The 16,430-nt window shown below is 39.8% G+C and overlaps 1 protein-coding gene across 3 annotated transcripts in view; it reads right to left on the bottom strand.

The window, feature by feature from the left end:
• Window positions 1-679: 679 nt before the first annotated feature.
• Window positions 680-16,430, bottom strand: part of PRKD3 (protein kinase D3) — a 102,298-nt gene continuing 86,547 nt past the window's right edge. For all 3 annotated transcript variants that reach the window (XM_061624665.1, XM_061624664.1, XM_061624667.1), the window contains 7 exons: window positions 15,836-15,908; window positions 13,588-13,694; window positions 12,659-12,820; window positions 10,074-10,172; window positions 9,379-9,646; window positions 7,399-7,484; window positions 680-5,625 (listed from right to left, as the gene is read on the bottom strand). In XM_061624665.1, coding sequence (XP_061480649.1) covers window positions 5,452-5,625; window positions 7,399-7,484; window positions 9,379-9,646; window positions 10,074-10,172; window positions 12,659-12,820; window positions 13,588-13,694; window positions 15,836-15,908 — 969 coding nt within the window. In that variant the 3' untranslated portion in view covers window positions 680-5,451. The remainder of the gene's footprint in view (window positions 5,626-7,398; window positions 7,485-9,378; window positions 9,647-10,073; window positions 10,173-12,658; window positions 12,821-13,587; window positions 13,695-15,835; window positions 15,909-16,430) is intronic.

Below are 16,430 nucleotides of genomic sequence, written 5' to 3'. Positions count from 1 at the left end.
TTATGTCTCATTCTTGCCTCTTAAATGGGAGGGATCTCCCCGATTCTATCAAGAATTCTGGTAAACAGGAATGCAAATGGGCTGTATAATCTGAGTTACATCGTATTTGTGATGGTGAAGCGTCCAACACTAGCTGAGCACAAACATTCCAACAGCTCAGAGAACAAAGCTGTTCAAATGTTTGCAGCTTAGCATCTTTGAGAGAAAGGAACAATGTCACTTGGTCTCTAAAGTTTTAATCTCAAAGGCTAGGCAAACCAGGAGGAGGAGCTCTAGAAAGCAGGAAAACTTGGAGGCAAGAAGTGGCCAAGCAAGGGAGCTCTAGAGGACTGCAGACAGCGAGGCATAGTGTTCCCAGGTCCAAGAGTAGCACAAAAGAGGAATTCTGACAGGTGTAGCTTCTGTCCCTGCAGCATTGTGGCCTGGCAAACGTAATGGGATCAAAAGCAAGAGTCAAGAAACATTAGAAGAGCAGGGGACTGAATTTCACATACTGATTTGAATTGAGCAGCTAATTCTTTAGCAGCAAGTTACTAGCACTAACAAGTGAATCCAGTTAAATTTACAGTCATATTTTCTACAGCAATGCCTGCACACAGAGTTTCTGATAGACCATTACCAAAGTTAATAGTAGTACAGAGGATATGGCAATGGAAAAGACACATGATAGGGAAATAAAATTTATTTTCAAGCTTATAGGATATTTACAAACAATGGGACATATAAAAATATAAAAAAGTACTTGACAGTGTCTTTTTGAGGGTACAAATTTTACATATCTTCTAGCATCAATACAGCACTGTTTCTTCAATGAATGCAACTTAAAACTCAAAAACAAAGATTAATGATAATGTAACATGGTACAAATTTATCTGGAGCAACAGATTAATGCCAACCTTTCAGTGACTTACAGCTCTGATTTAATAATATTTTAAGCATTCATAGGAAAGTTAGAGTGCAAGCTATGCAGTTTATTTATGGTTTACAAAGTGTGTAACAACCGTTACAGAGTAGAAACATTCCAGTTATTTCTCATATTTAGCCACAACAGGGTTTGTATTCCAACCCTACTGGTCCACCCCTTTGCTGTCCTGAAATTAAACCAAGAAACATACCTTATGCTGTACCTCCTAGACTTGGTTTGCTTCTATTTAAATATGACTGTTCAATGCTGAAACTAATATTAAGGCTGCAATCCTGCATGCACTTGCCTGGAAGTAAACCCTAATGAATGCAAAGGGACTTATTTCTGAGTAGACATCTATAGGATAGTACTGTGGGTATAACGGGAATAATTTTGAACCTATCCTGTTGCTTAAGTTTACAAAGAACAATATGACAAACCAATGAAATATCTATGAATGCTTCTGGTAGATTAATAGTTATGCCACAACAAATTTTGTTATGCTCCAACAGTCACTTTCAGTGTTGAAACCCATCAGTCACTTTCAGTGTTGAAACCCATGTTTTAAATACAGAATAGTTCCAACTGTAGATAAACTGACTTCCATCATGAGTGGGAGCAGTTTAGTACAGCAGCTTCTAATAATTTAATTCATCCATGACATTTTAGTTGCCTTTGAGACTTCATCATTCTCTTCCCTATTGTGGATTCCCCCCCCCCCCGAGAGCATTGCCTGCAATGCCTACTGTAGAAAAGGTCAAGTAGCAGGTGACGATAAAATTACAATTATCTTTTCTACAGGGGAAAACATTTTCTAGATTTAATTCTGAATAAGTTTCTGTTGACAGCTTAACTGCAAGGATAATCTGATCAAAGATGCTGGTTCACTATTTTGTTTGCCTTTTGGATTTCCAAGCAGCTGCATTATTTCAGAGGGGTTTTCACCATTTGGAGAATTCAGTTCCCTGAAACGATCTCCAACTCAATACTGTAAAAATGAATGTTTTTATAATCCACATGTGACTGACTGCAGTTCACTGACCAGTTTACTAGAGCTCTTAGACCTAATTTATATGTTATTGTTGGCATGTTTAAACAGCTTATTTGAATTCTAGGCCACATTTCCCTGAAAAGATTAAGTCCATAACTAGACCCAGGTTAGTTAATTTGTATGCCAATAATCTATTATAAATAGAGCAGTTGGTTGAAATGAGATAAAAGTTTAAGCCAGGTTTTTATTTTAGATTTACTTGTGGAAATTCCAGTGACTTCAGTGACATTGCACTGGTTGGCAGGTAGCCTTTAACATTCTAAGGCTGCAATCCTATACACAATTACCCAAGAGTGAACCCTACTGATCTCAGTGGAGCATCTTTCTGAATAGAGATGCATAAGATTGTGCAGTAAATGAGGAAACCGTGGCCCTCCAAAAATGTATTGGACTCTAGCTCCCAACAGTCCCAGCCAGCATAGCCAATGGTCAAGGATAATGGACATTGTGGTCCAACGCCATCTGAACAGCCACAGGTTATCCACCTCTGATAAAAACTAACTTGCAAAAATAGTCATATAAGCAGATACATTCAGGCACAAAAAGTTCTTCCTCTGTGCTTGTGGAAGTAAATCACAATCAATATATAATTTACCCACAAATACAGTGCTTGCTCTGTGAACACATCCTCTACAATTGAACCCAGCATACATATTACCTTCCCACACCCAGTTCTTCCTCTGTTTAGGATAGCTTGATGAACCCTTTTTAGAAACAGCCTACTGTCCCATCAACTTGAGCAATTCATAGGACATGACGCACTAGTCACAGAGTAATTAGGCTAAATTTCTGTGTTTTCACCCCAATCCATTACAATTCAACAGCAAGCATGAGGCTTTAAATTATCTTCATATAGCTGCTTCCATCATTTTTCAAGATGTCACTGGTTTAAAAAACTGTTTTAACTTAACTAAATATACATATGCACTGGGCCATTTCTTATTGGGGTAAGATTTTTGAGATTCCTCCTCCTTGTTCCTGTCTTGCTCTTTACGTAGTTGTAATTCACAGACATACACTGGAATAATTTTAGCACAAGTGTAAAGCCTAGTCCTGTGATGACGTACAATACAGGACAGGTGAAGGGAGGGCAGGAATGTCAGGGGAAAGCAAAGGAACAAGAAGTCAGCTGATGACAGTTGTAGGAGAAAAGATGCTAAAGAAAGATCTGAGGAAAAAGTTGGACAAGACATCAGAAAAAGAAGAAAGGTGGATGCAAACAGAATTGACAGGCTGTTATTCACATAGCAACAAAAAATTAATACTATCATCGAACAAATAGTAGCCTGCAAGTGAATTCTTTAATTAAAAAGTTAATGCAATTAATCAATCTGTAAAGAAATACCCATTCATATCCATTAGAGTCTAGGAGTGATTGCCAAACTGATTCTCCTCATCCATAATTGAGAACTGTGTGCATTACATATGAGTAAGCATCTCTTAGGCAGACCTGTTAGCAGAAAGAGAACAAAGAGGAAAGAAGCTTCAGCCCCAAGCCACCTTTTCTTATCAGTAGATCTTTTAAGAAAAAGGCAACTGCATCAAGCACCTTGCAACTGAATCTGTGTGCAACGAGGAAAGATGGAGGCATCCTTTCTCCCCACCCTTAACTTCTGAGTGACAAACCCAGGAAGCAAAAGGCAAAGCCTCATGCCACAACTCCTCTCACACCTCCTAATCACTAGCAGCTAAAACAGTGAAGAGCTACTAGTGATTTCGCTGAACTTCAAGGTTTCAAGAAAGCAGAAGAGAAGCAAACTAAAAAGCAAAGAAAAATCAACAGCAATGTAACCACAAAATGATGGCATCTTCCTCCATGACACCAGAGATCCTAACGATATATTGCACTGTGGAGTCTGAAGTTACTAGAATTAATTGAAAATTAAATAAAATATTAATTCCTAGCTGTGTCCTTTAAAGAATATTAAAGATTCTTTTTGGCCAAGCTACTACAGACAAGTCTCACACAGACCAAAAATGAACAGGCGCGAAGAAGTATATTTTCTCCCCACAACGGTATTGCAACATACCTACTACTTTGAACTTCCCACCACAAATCATTTTCCACAGTGGAAGGCTAAGCAACCTAAGATCTTAGGCACGCACTGTATGCTACTTGGCTGGAGCCAAAGATGTCCCATGTGCCATGAGAGAGAATACACACTGCAGGAGCTCCAATTTATTTTATCCAATGCAACAATGTCCTCTGCAGAAGAGACCAGTTGCTTTTTTTAAACTCAGTGGTGGATTATGTCTAGCTGAGGAAACTGTTGTGCCCCCCCAAAAACTGGGGAAGCACATTTTCTTCCCGGCCATATGCAAATTACACCCCTAGGTTCTGGCCCTTAAAGATACCAAGCCCTCAATACACCCCAAAGTCACACTAACATCTGTCATACAGTGCTAATCCACCATATATGGTTTTTGTTCTCCTAACTGGAACAGCTAAAGAACAGCTTGCCTGTATTCAGTAGGACTATGAAGTCCTTTTACTACTCTGTATTTCCATACATCAAGAGGTTTCTCTAATTAAGCTGAAGGACCTTACAGGCAAATCTTGAGCTGTCTCAATCAACATTATTTGTCCCCTTCACTTTTATTAACAGCTGGCATAGCACGGTGGGGAGGAGAGCCTGGCTGGGAATCCAAACTCAGAGTTCAAATCCCCGCTCCTGTCTCCTGGGTGTCAAGGGCCAAGGGTCACTCTCACAGTGAGTGGCTCAGGGGTTACGTGCCCTGCCACCTGTGCAGCCATGGGCAAGCTGCATAGTCCCAAGGAGCCCAGCTGCCCCCCCAGTTGGCAGTTGCGGACAAGGAAGGGGCTGGCTTGTGCAGCTGTGGCAAGCTGAACAGGCCCTAGCCAGCTGGGAAGGACTAGCCTCGGAGGGAGGCAATGGTAAACCACCTCTGAATACCCCTTACCATGAAATCCCTATTCATAGGGTAGCCATAAGTCGAGATCGACTTGAAGACAGTCTATTTTCACTTTTATTGCTTTTCTAAGATGCCTGCTAAATATATATTCTAACAGTGTTTTGTATGGGCCTTAAAAATCAAGATTTTTTGTAGTTGTTTAGTCATGGTATATAATTCAGATTTCTCATAACAGATGTATCTAAATACCAGAAAATGGTATTTTATGGCTTAATAGGCAGGAACTAGCAAACCATTAAAATTGTTTTGTTGTGTAAACTACAAAAAACCCTGGAAAATTCACATACTCCATCAAGTCTCTGTGCACTTCATCTGTCAGTAACATCACTGTGATGTACCAGTAAGGCAATGTTACACAAATATTTCATGGCGTTTAACCCAATGCCAGATCACATTCATAGTCGTAGGAACTAGAGATGGAAAGCTTTTCCAAATCATCTAGTCCATCCACAGACTGATGCAAGATCCTTCACTGCTTTGTAGATTGAAGAGCAAAGAGCAACACTTGCTCCAACAAAGTATCAGCATTGGTCTAAATTAAGTGCATTTCCCTGGAGAATAATTATGGGTCTTCCTCCATATCATCTGGATTGGGGGCCATAATGAAATGTTTGGGGTATACAAGATTGTGTTCATATGCATGTTCTTCCCAGCGAGCATCATCACTCTCATGGGTAATATAACGCTCTCCAATGCGAGTTTCAAACTCCCGAAGGTCAAGCCAAGTTTGATAATCCTGAACAGAAAAAAGTTCAGATAAGTTATTTCAGCAAAACAATATTGAAATAAACAAAAGTCTAATCTTAATAGAGCACTGATTTGCCTCTAAAAGCATAGTATGTCATCCAACAGGATTAAGCTCTGATGGTGGGCAAGTTCCTCACCCCCACCATAGCCACCACTGCTTCTGCATTATCAAACCACAGTAAGAGGTTGTTTTCATGCCAGCGTTACTCCACACAGCATTCTTTCTGTAGCCCACCTCAGATTGATTGATTACATTTGTATACCGCCCCATAGCCGAAGCTCTCTGGGTGGTTTACAACAATTAAAAACAAATATACAAATTTAAAAACACATTTTTAAAAAGCAATTTAAAAACACATGCTAAGATCCCTGGGAGAAGAGGAAAGTCTTGACCTGGCGCCCAAAAGATAACAGTTATTTAGGTACAGCTCCACTCCAAAAATGAGAAGAAATAAGCTAGCAGAGTAAAGCAAAAATCACAACAGCAGGACTGAGCAGAGAAGTGTCAAACTCTTAACTCTTGCAAGATTCTAGTATGTTCTACCCAATATCTCCATGCTTCAACAGCAAGAAAAGCCAAAGCCTCTTTCATCCTTACAATACAAGGGCTGCCTGAGTCACACAAAACGGGCAAAATTTAAGTTAACAGACCTCTACTCTAGCTTAGAGGGTGGTAAGTCCCCCTTTTATGACTTTTTTGTGTTGCTCCAAAAATGGGCGTGGGGGAGCATAACTCTGAATATGCAATTTCTTTCAATTTGCAAGTTTATAGAAATGATTCATTATTTTCATCTCCTTCTAGAATAAAAAAATACTCCTTTGTTCTATTTCCTCTACTGGTAACGACAGGTAGTTTTTCATAAACACCGCAGGCTGAGTCAGAAAGATGTGGAAGTTGTCATTATGAGGGAAATACAGAACTCCAACCCCCCATATTTCCCTCGTTAACAATTTACACACCAGCTGATGGAAATTGGATGATTGCAGCTGTTTCCCTGCAATAATCCCTTCCCCTAAGACAGTTTTAAGTTGTTTTTCCTCTTTAGATAGATTTCAAAATCAAAATGATCCCTCAAGCTGGGAGGTTTGGAGGGTATTTACAATCAGCAGAAGAAGTTAACCCCCTTCTCTCAGCTGATTTTCCCTTGCAAGTGCTGCAATCCATCACCAAGTCATCTACTTTATTTTGGCACAAGTAAGTCTGGAACAGCTAGTCCCAAGCCAGTAAGTGAGGGCTGGATGCATGGTATAACAACCAATGCTAGAAGGTAATGGGTGCTGGAGACATGGTTCTAAATCTGAGAGCTATGACTCTGATACCCATTACTTTCAAGAATCTAAGATGTTAGGGATGGGCTAGAGAAGGCATCTCACAAATGCAGTGGACCAGATTTAGATGTGACATGAAGGGAGACAGAAACCAGGAAGTTGAGAACAGATAGGCATTTCTTTTAGAATTTTAACCTATCCCAACAGTCTGGGCAAGCACCAACGTGTAAAAATGTAACATACCATTTCAAATAATCCAATGCATACTCCTAAACCCAGACTAAATTAAACAGCCTCTCATCATGCCCAGAAAAAAGAGAGTTAGGAAAATAAATGTTTTCTATGGTAGATCGCTCAACTCAAATTGAATTAAATAGTAAAAGCTTCCAAGACCTCATTTATACAAGACCTCTCAACTACTTCAGTGAGATTATGATTCATGTAATTGGACTGGGTAATGTAGAACAATAAAACTGGTATGTATTAGCTGTACCTGTAACCATGGGTGACTAAGTGATTTGTCAACACTGTAACGTTTTCTCATCTTCACTTGAAGCAAATTGTTTATTAAATCGATAGCTGGAGGAGGAAGGAAGTGAACACAAGTAATCAGAATAAGTATTTTGTCTTTCCCTGTCTCCCACAATGATAATCCTGAAAGAAAAATAGTTTTCAAGAGACAAAGGCAAGCAGTAAGGGCGGGATTCATCTGCCTCTGAAATCAACAGCAAGACTTCTATTGGTTTTAGAGAATTTGAATTGCACCTGAAATCTTCTGCAAATCTGAATTAGGAGTAAGTACTTTGAATTCAGCCGGACTTACTTCTGAACACCATACATAGAATATTAACTTTAGATGTTTTCAATACAAGTTGACACCAACCATAAAATCCCTTTTTCAAACTTTAAACAAAAGTTTACATTTGATGCAAAAGGTATGCAGTTGGCCTAAATAACTCGTTCCAAATTATCAATTCATACACACCAACACCAAAAGCTAAACATGGCATAAACATAATGAAAGTGCAAGTAATACTCTTCTTTCTGAAATGGGCAGCCTATAGGTGCTGGAGCAAGCAACAAAACTTTGGGAAGGGATATATACTGAGAAGTGTGTTTTAGAATAATGTATAATGGCAACACTGATTTACAGTCATGCTTTCACAGGAGGCTCCCAGGCTCAACTATGGCAACTGGGGCTCTTTCCCTTTCTACAATAGGCAGTGGGAAAGCCCCAAATATAGTGCCTCGCAGTGTCACATCCCCAGGAGCTTCAGGAGCAACCTTCTCTATTAACCTCCAAACCATGAAGTAGGCAGCCTCCAACATAAGATTCACCTGGTACACCTTTTACCAGGGTTGCCTGGCATGCCAGCTATGGCCACATCTGAATCAGGATAAATTGCCCACTGTTGTTCATATATTAATAACCTCAAGACTAGATTATTGCAATGTGCTCTATGTGGGGCTGCCTTTCGGCCCGTTCCAGACACTCCAGCTAGTGCAGAATGCAGCACCTAGACTGCTGATGGGGGCAGATAGCCAACAGCATGTGACACTTCTGCTAAAACATCTGCACTGGCCATCCATATGCTACTGGGCCAAGTTCAATGCTCTTGTGTTGATATACAAAGCCCTGAACAACTTGGGTCTGGGATAACTTAAGGATTGCCCGAGCCCTTATATCTCACTTCAGTTACTGAGTTCATCTGAAGGAACACTGTTAGTTGTCCCCCATGTTACAGAAGCCTGACTGCTCTCAACCAGAAGTCAGGCGTTTAGTGCCACCAGTCCCATGCTGTAAAACACTGTTCCAGCACAGCATCAGCAGACATCTTTGCTTTGACTTTCAGGTGTCTCTTGAAGACTTTATTCCAACATACTGATGCAATTGTTTAACATTTTCTTGAGTAGCCAATCATTTTGTGCTGCTTTTATATATTTTATATTTCTGTGCTAGAGACATGAAGGTCGGGGGGGGATGAAAAGATTAAAAAAAGGAGGAGAACAGTATATACTTTTATAAATAAATAAATGTTTCCTCCATCTGTGGTGTCAATCCATCTGTGATATAGTGGTTAGTCTTTGACCAGAATCTGGGAGATCCAGGTTCAAATCTCCACTCCAGCCAGCAACTAGTCCAAGGTCAGTTTCATATCTTTCAGGTCTACTTACCCCACAGTGTTGCTGTGAAGAAAAAATGGGGGAGACACTTGTACACCATCTTGAGCAACTTGGAGGAAAGGTGGGATACAAATGCAAGAAATATATAACTCTGCTCTATTACAGGAAGATGAGTCCCAATAAGTCCTGAATAACAGCACCCATGCCTCCTCCTAACTCACTTATAATTCCATGGCCCCGCACATCTTAAATGCCATGCCTTATTGTCTAAAACAGATTACAGATTACCACTATATGGAAAATATTATAAACCAAGACATTACGTCCCAAACCTCCTGATTATATTTACCTTCACTAGATATTTCCTTCCAAGGATTTGGTGGATACATAAATGCTGCATTTTGGATCTGGTCATTTATGTCTTCATCCTCATTAAATGGAAATGTCCCACTAAGGCTCACGTAAATGATGACTCCCACTGACCACATATCCAGAGATCTATTGTAGCCCTTACTTCTTAACACCTCCGGGGCAAGATAAGCTGGAGTTCCCACTACAGACCTCCTGAAAGACTTCTCACCAATAATGCGTGCAAAACCAAAATCACATAGCTTCACCTGTAAAACAAATACCCCTTGGTTAAATTACTTTGAACCAATGTCCAAATGGCCCTAACTTATAATGGCTTCCTTTAAAAAAAAAAGTTCAGTTTAAGGGTAGGGAGTTGTGTTTGTCTACATACAATTTTACAAGAAATGCTCATTAGAAAAATATACTATGCAGTATGCATTATACACCGATACCTAATGTGTCCAACCAGGCTACTTGATAAGTCATAAGAAATGGTTCTAGCTTTAGGGCTTGCTAACAATTCATTCAGATACCTACAAATATGGGGATGCCTTCATGAGATATAACCAGAGTACAAAAGATGATGCTTTATTCCAAAATGGCACATTCAGTAGAGGGATTAATGAAAATTGTATCCTAGATTTCCTCCTGCAAATATACAACCATCAGAAAGACTGCTTCATTCCTTCCCACCTGAGGAAATGGCTCCGCTGATGCTAATAGTACATTTTCAGGTTTTAAATCACAATGCACAATATTCTTGAAGTGTAAATTCCTCAAAGCAACAAGTATCTAAAAAAGGAAAAAGAAAGAAGTATTTTCAAAATCACTCACGTACCAAAAGGTCAAACAGACAAAGAGGTGCAGCATTTTATGTTGTCCAAGATTTGCCTAAAAGACAAGAGTAGTTATCTTCAGTTTAAGTGTTTCCAAGAGTCCTTCCAACCCCTCTTTGAAACATGTTGGAGCTAGGGTTGGGAGAAAATGCTACCTACTCTCACAAGAGACTGAGGGGTGTATCCAATGCTGTCAGTCCGCTAGTGCAAGGACCCTTGTGCTAGTGGAGGTCTATTTCTTCAATGATGCAAGCAGACCCAGTGTCAATGATCAGCCAGATCAGACACTGGCTGAGGGACCAATGATCAGAAGGGGCCCTCACCAGCCCAACCAGCTGCCTACTCACCTACCACTGAACCTGTTGGGAATAGGCAACTTCACATGCTGCCACTAAGGGGCAGGTTTATACGAGCTTTAGTACAGAAAAAGAAGTGCTATCTCTGGCCAGACTCAAGAAAATTCTATAGTGTGCTGTGATGTAGTTTCCTGTTTGATTGTTGTTTTTCTCCTCACCTTCCTACTTCTTGCTGTGCTGCCTTTTGAATTCTCCATTACCACATGGAGCAAGCAGGTGTAACACTGCTTGCCATAAGCTGCAACTATGGACTGAAAGTAACCTCCATTTCTTCTTTCTAATTTTCTAAGCTGTGCCAGTATCACAATATATATGAACTGTTTGTGAGCAAACTATTTTTATATACTTTACTGGAGAATGTGTGATTGCTTTATTCTGCCAGACTGAGTGTGAGAGTGGGACTGGTTATTGCTCATTCTGGTTTTGCCATTTTACTCTGCTAGAGACAGAACCACATAATTGTTTTATCCCATAAACCCCAACAGAGCCTAGGTGGCAGAGCATAGGCATTTCTTTGCTTGACAGCCAAGCTCAACTTCCATCCATGACCGAGAAGCCACCTGCTTCCCTCCCTCACCTGAGTTCTGAAAAAGGTACAGAGCCAGGTATTCTGGGTGAGGCAGCCAGGAAAATGCTTGCAACACCAGAGTTTTCCATGGTGACCAGAAATGCATTTTAAAGCTTTTAGAAAATTCTAAGTTTAAAAAGTCTTTCTAGCCACTGTAGCAAACCACAGTGTTGGCACAGGCATTCTCCTGGCCACATCACCCAGAATGCTGGATTCTGAAGGAGGACACTTTGGGTTATTTCTCAGAGCCCAGGAGCCAGATGTAATGGAGGAGCCACCAGGGCTGCCATCACTTTTGTGGCAGCACAAAGATTTCTTGAAATAGTAAGAAGGGGCAACGGGAGGAGAATGGTGGCATTGCCACCACAAAGAAGAAAATGGGCAGCAGGAGGATCGTAGTGGCTGATTTAAGGTACAGCAGTCTGTCACCAACTCTGGTTGTACAAAACAGAAATCCAAAGGTCCACTGACAGAGCTGTTGTGGAAGAGCTTGTGCTAGCAGAAACATCGTAAAACTATCTTTTATTTTCCCATCCTCTACAAATTGTAGAGATAAATACAAGGTGTCTGCTTCTGGAACCTCTTGTGCAATACAACATGCTAGCGGAATAACACTGGTTCTCTTTAATTGAGCCCTTTAAAACTGAGTCACTAGGCACCCTGGGCTCCTACTGGAAGGACGGGATATAAATCTAATAATAATAATAAAAAAATAATAAATAGTCAGCTAGTTGTTTGTGGAGGGTGCTTCTTCAAAAGTAATAATAAAAAGAAGTCTCAATATATCAATACTCCTACCAGTGTGCAATTGAATATTAGGAGATCCAGGTTCACATCCTTACTTAAGGCCACTTCATGCATAATACTTTTCCTAAACATTATGAAAATGTGGTTTCCTGTGGTTTGTTTTAGATTGTTTTAATGTTATGTTTTATATTGTTTAATCCACCCTAAGACCTTATAGTGAAGGCTGGATAAAAAATTGAAAAGGACTATTGTCTGTACCTGAAGGGTGTTTCTCAGAAGTGTTCAACACAGGACATGGTAGCCACAAGGGTGCGATGTAACCCACCATGTTGCGTGTTGACCACCTCTGGAGAAGGGACCATTGTCCTCACCTGAAGAGTGTTTCTCAGAGGTGTTGAACACAGGACACGGTTGGTTACACCACTCTCTTGTGGCCACCATGTAGTGTGTTCACCACCTCTGGAGACTAACAACAACTGCCAAGGGATTAGCTCCACTGAGGAAAAAACAGTGTACACCATCAGTTGCAAAGTGCATCACAAGTGCTTTGTTTCATGAACTTTTGTTCTGAACACATCTTTCTGAAACCTCAACCTATATGATGGCATTTAATTATTTTCAACAATAGAAGTATTAGCATGCTGCTCAAATCAAATGTAATAAAGTTCATAAAGTGAAAGATTGCCTTTACATAACAATTTGGAGAAATTCTTATTTCATCTAAGTGTAAGGCAGTAGAACTGCACAAGCTGTTACCTAGAAAAGACCCACCTGGGTGACCATGAATTTGGTGATTCTTTCTGGAAGCCGGCTCTTCTCACTGGAAAGAATCATCTCCAACATATCTCCGTGAAGTTTTTCCATCACAACAAAAACCCTTTCTGGAGTTTCAAACATACATTCCAGGTTCACAATCCCAGGGTGGTGCAAATTCTAGGAAATATATTTAACAATGACATGAAAAACACACCACCATTATGCACAGGAGAAATTCACTATAATGCAAGGGTCGAAGGACAAAGGATGCACCTGCATTATATGGCTTCCAGGTTATAACAAAAACCATGTTCTGTAAACAGTATTTTACTCGGGGGACACTGTCATCCCCACAGTATAGCCGAATCTGTGGTACAGCAAACCACGTTATAACGAACTGTTACTGTACTGCGAATCAGAAAATATCTGCTACAGATAGGTCTCATTCTGTCTGGATATTAGCTATGCTTTGTTGTTTAGAAAGCACTCGAACAATCCCTAGCAATGTTTGTAGACAGTCAATGTAAGCAATGGCTCTTTTTATAGGTTTCCTTGCAGCTCAGAAGGTACTGTAACATGAGTATTAAAATACACAAAAGCATTAGTACCCAGAGATTGCCCCAGCTATGTCAACAGTGATCACACAGAGACACTGTATGTGCACAACTCTGATAATCTGCCCTTACTATTCAAATAAAAATGGAGAATAATCACCATGTATTGCTCACCTAACACACAATATTTCAGTAATAATTTTATTCCTATGATGCAACACAGGTGTGGGGAACATTTGACCCTCCAGATGTTGCTGAACTATAACTCCCATCATCCCTGGCCATTGGTGATGCTTACCAGGGCTGATGGGAGTTGTAGTTCAGCAGCAATCTGGAGGGCCAAAGATTTCCCACACTTGATGTAATGTAAGATTCAAATAATCTTTGTACCTGCAAAATGGCCACTTCATTGCGCAGCTGACTTTCCTGTTTTGTAGGAAATCTCATTTTATCAATGACTTTAATTGCCACATCCCTTCCGGTCTTCCTATGTTTTCCTACATAAAAACACACCAATACATGCCTTAGTATTTCCAATGTACCAAGGAGAGAGTTGGAAACTGGCTTTTTGCACAGAAGATAGGTACTGATGATAAATAGGTTTTTAAGTATAACACTGAAGTGGGGGAATACATTGATCTTGTGCAGATGTTCAACCAGTACACACTGGAGGGGATTGGGAAGATACTAGCTTGTCCTCACCTCCACCTGACATTCACATTTTAGATTTCATGCACATGTATAGGCTCTGGTCACATGATCTATACAGCACAAAAATCAGAATGTACAGTTCACATACATAAGGCCTACATCTATTGGACTTGAAACATGCAGGGCCCTATTGAAAAGTGATAAATATCAGGTGAGGCTGAGGCTGAAGGAGTATAATTCTAATTGCAATCCCAACTGAAGCATGCACAGTGCTAAAGCTTGCATCATATCAAAGTACATCCCAACTTTTTCTGCTTAAGGCAGTTATTGCTTTGCTATCCAAAAGCTTAAGGTCGAATCTTAAAACCGTAAGCCCTGCATGTCTAAGGTGAGAAGATGTTTGTGTTTTTTGGAAGGGGGATACTTTTTCTCAGTTCTCCAGGATTAAAAAGATAAAGAATTCACTAGGTGAATTATTTGGTATGACCAGTACTTTTTTGTGTGTGACAGTACTCACATTGGTACAGCCATTTTGTGCTGGCACCCACAGCACTTTTATCAAGATATGAGTATTGATACCTCTTTTTTATTTTTAACCAAAAAAAGTAGTGGGTATACCCTGTTTCTAATATGGGCAGTAAACTTCATTCAACAAAATCAGGACATTTAGCTCAGGTCTCAGAGTACAGAAGTCAAAGGGAACATGGTTTTCTTCAAATGAATCAGCATGTCAAAAGTTCCTCCTTGTGGGACTCTATACTGTATTAGGAATTTCTATAACTTTCAGTGTGCAAAGAGACTTGCTTCTTCCGTTCACAGTCCTAGCCAGTCATTTGTAAAAGAAAAACTACTATTATTCATCTGCTACATATGAGGAACTTAGGCTGAGTTAATTTAACCTGTCCAGTGCTAACTGGTAAATTTATAAAACAGCCAAGATTAGAATCCAGATTCTACTGACAGTACCATCCTGGCTGCTAAAACATTAAACCTCAGTTACTATGGAATAAAACATACAAGAACCTTGCTTATCATTAAAGAGGAGATAAGAATCTGAGCACAGAGGAAAGACTTGTTCAAAAAGAAAAGCTGGTCCATTTGAGGTGTGCATAAAATATACATAAAGGAGCATAAAGTGCTAAAGAAATACTACAAGGACACCATACTACTACTATTTAGAGGCCTAGCTAGACCTCACCTGGAGTTCCTTATTCAGTATTGGTGATTTTGTAATAAGTCAGAGTACAGTAACTGCTCTGGAAGATAGTTGCGTGGAGCAAACAGAAAGAGTTCCTGCCTTAAAGATTTAAATATAAGTAAAATGTACCAAAAAATAGGCTTATTTTCACTAGATAAAACAAAAGGCAACCCAACAGTAATATTACTTAACTTACACAAGGTGGCAAGAGAACCAACTAAATGGGAATGAGTGTTGTAAACCAGGCAAGCAATTGCATAAGTGACAGTGACTGATGTCTCCTGAACTGGGAGAAGAAGCAGCATGAAGCAAGACTGTCTAGCTAAGCTGCTGAGTAATTCTGAGGGCCTGTTGAGTCTGCTAAAATTGTCCGAAACTTTTCTAGACCTCATGGCTGCCTTGACCAGCATTGATATGAAGCTGGAAAAAGCCAAAGGGAGGGGGGATCGCCTCAAATTTAGGAAGCTGCTGTACCTAGCTCAGAATTTTCTACACCAACTAGCAGCAATTCTCTACTGTTTCAGACAGGAGTCTTTTCCAGCTCTACCTGGAGATGACAGAGATCGAACCTGGTGCTTTTGAACACAAAGCATCTGCTCTACCACTGAGCTGCAGTCCTCATTATTGCCCTCAAATCTCATTATATCCACAATAATTTATCATCTTTTTTATAACAGATAGCCAAATTTTGCATTATACCTCATCAACCTTTTACGAAAACAATACTAAAGAGAAACTAAATATAGCTTCACAAGTCTGCACTTGCAGTGATTGTTTATTTGAACTTACCTCCATATACAATGCCAAACTGACCAGAACCAAGCACCTCATCAGCAAAGATCTGATATATGGAACTGATATCCTAGGAAAAGAGATGGGGTTGGCAGGGGAAAATTATATTAGAATTACTTGAGGAAATATTTGAATCGATGATATAGGCAGAAACTAAGTTAAGTGCTATGACCTCGTATATGCTAAACTAAGTAAGAAAGGGGTTGTGACCTATATTTTTTAAGATGAACTCTGTCCATTCCCACCTGTTAAAATTTGCTCATGCTGGCATTGTTTACAATATATAGTAACGTGTTCAAGTGAGATGGGGATAGCACACAAAAACATGGCCCTTCTTCAAAGGATTTAAAATCAACACTGTAATCTGTATTCCTTAAGCTTGTCTCCATCTGTGCATTGATAAACAATAAAAAATAGTATTCCCTTCACCATGGTGTGCTCAAATGCTAAGGCCAATATATATAAGATGTAAGTTATAAAAGCCCTCTAAGAACCATAGCTCTTTGTTTCTTTAGCAGATCCAATCAAAAATATTTGTCACATTACACAATTTGCCATTTTAAGTGGATGCAACCAATGATGAACTTCTGAC

The sequence above is a fragment of the Rhineura floridana genome, chromosome 4, assembly GCF_030035675.1.
Source record: "Rhineura floridana isolate rRhiFlo1 chromosome 4, rRhiFlo1.hap2, whole genome shotgun sequence".
Classification (NCBI taxonomy): domain Eukaryota; kingdom Metazoa; phylum Chordata; class Lepidosauria; order Squamata; family Rhineuridae; genus Rhineura; species Rhineura floridana.
The sequence above is the reverse complement of the archived record's forward strand: the minus strand, read 5'-3'. Positions and strand labels throughout refer to the sequence as shown.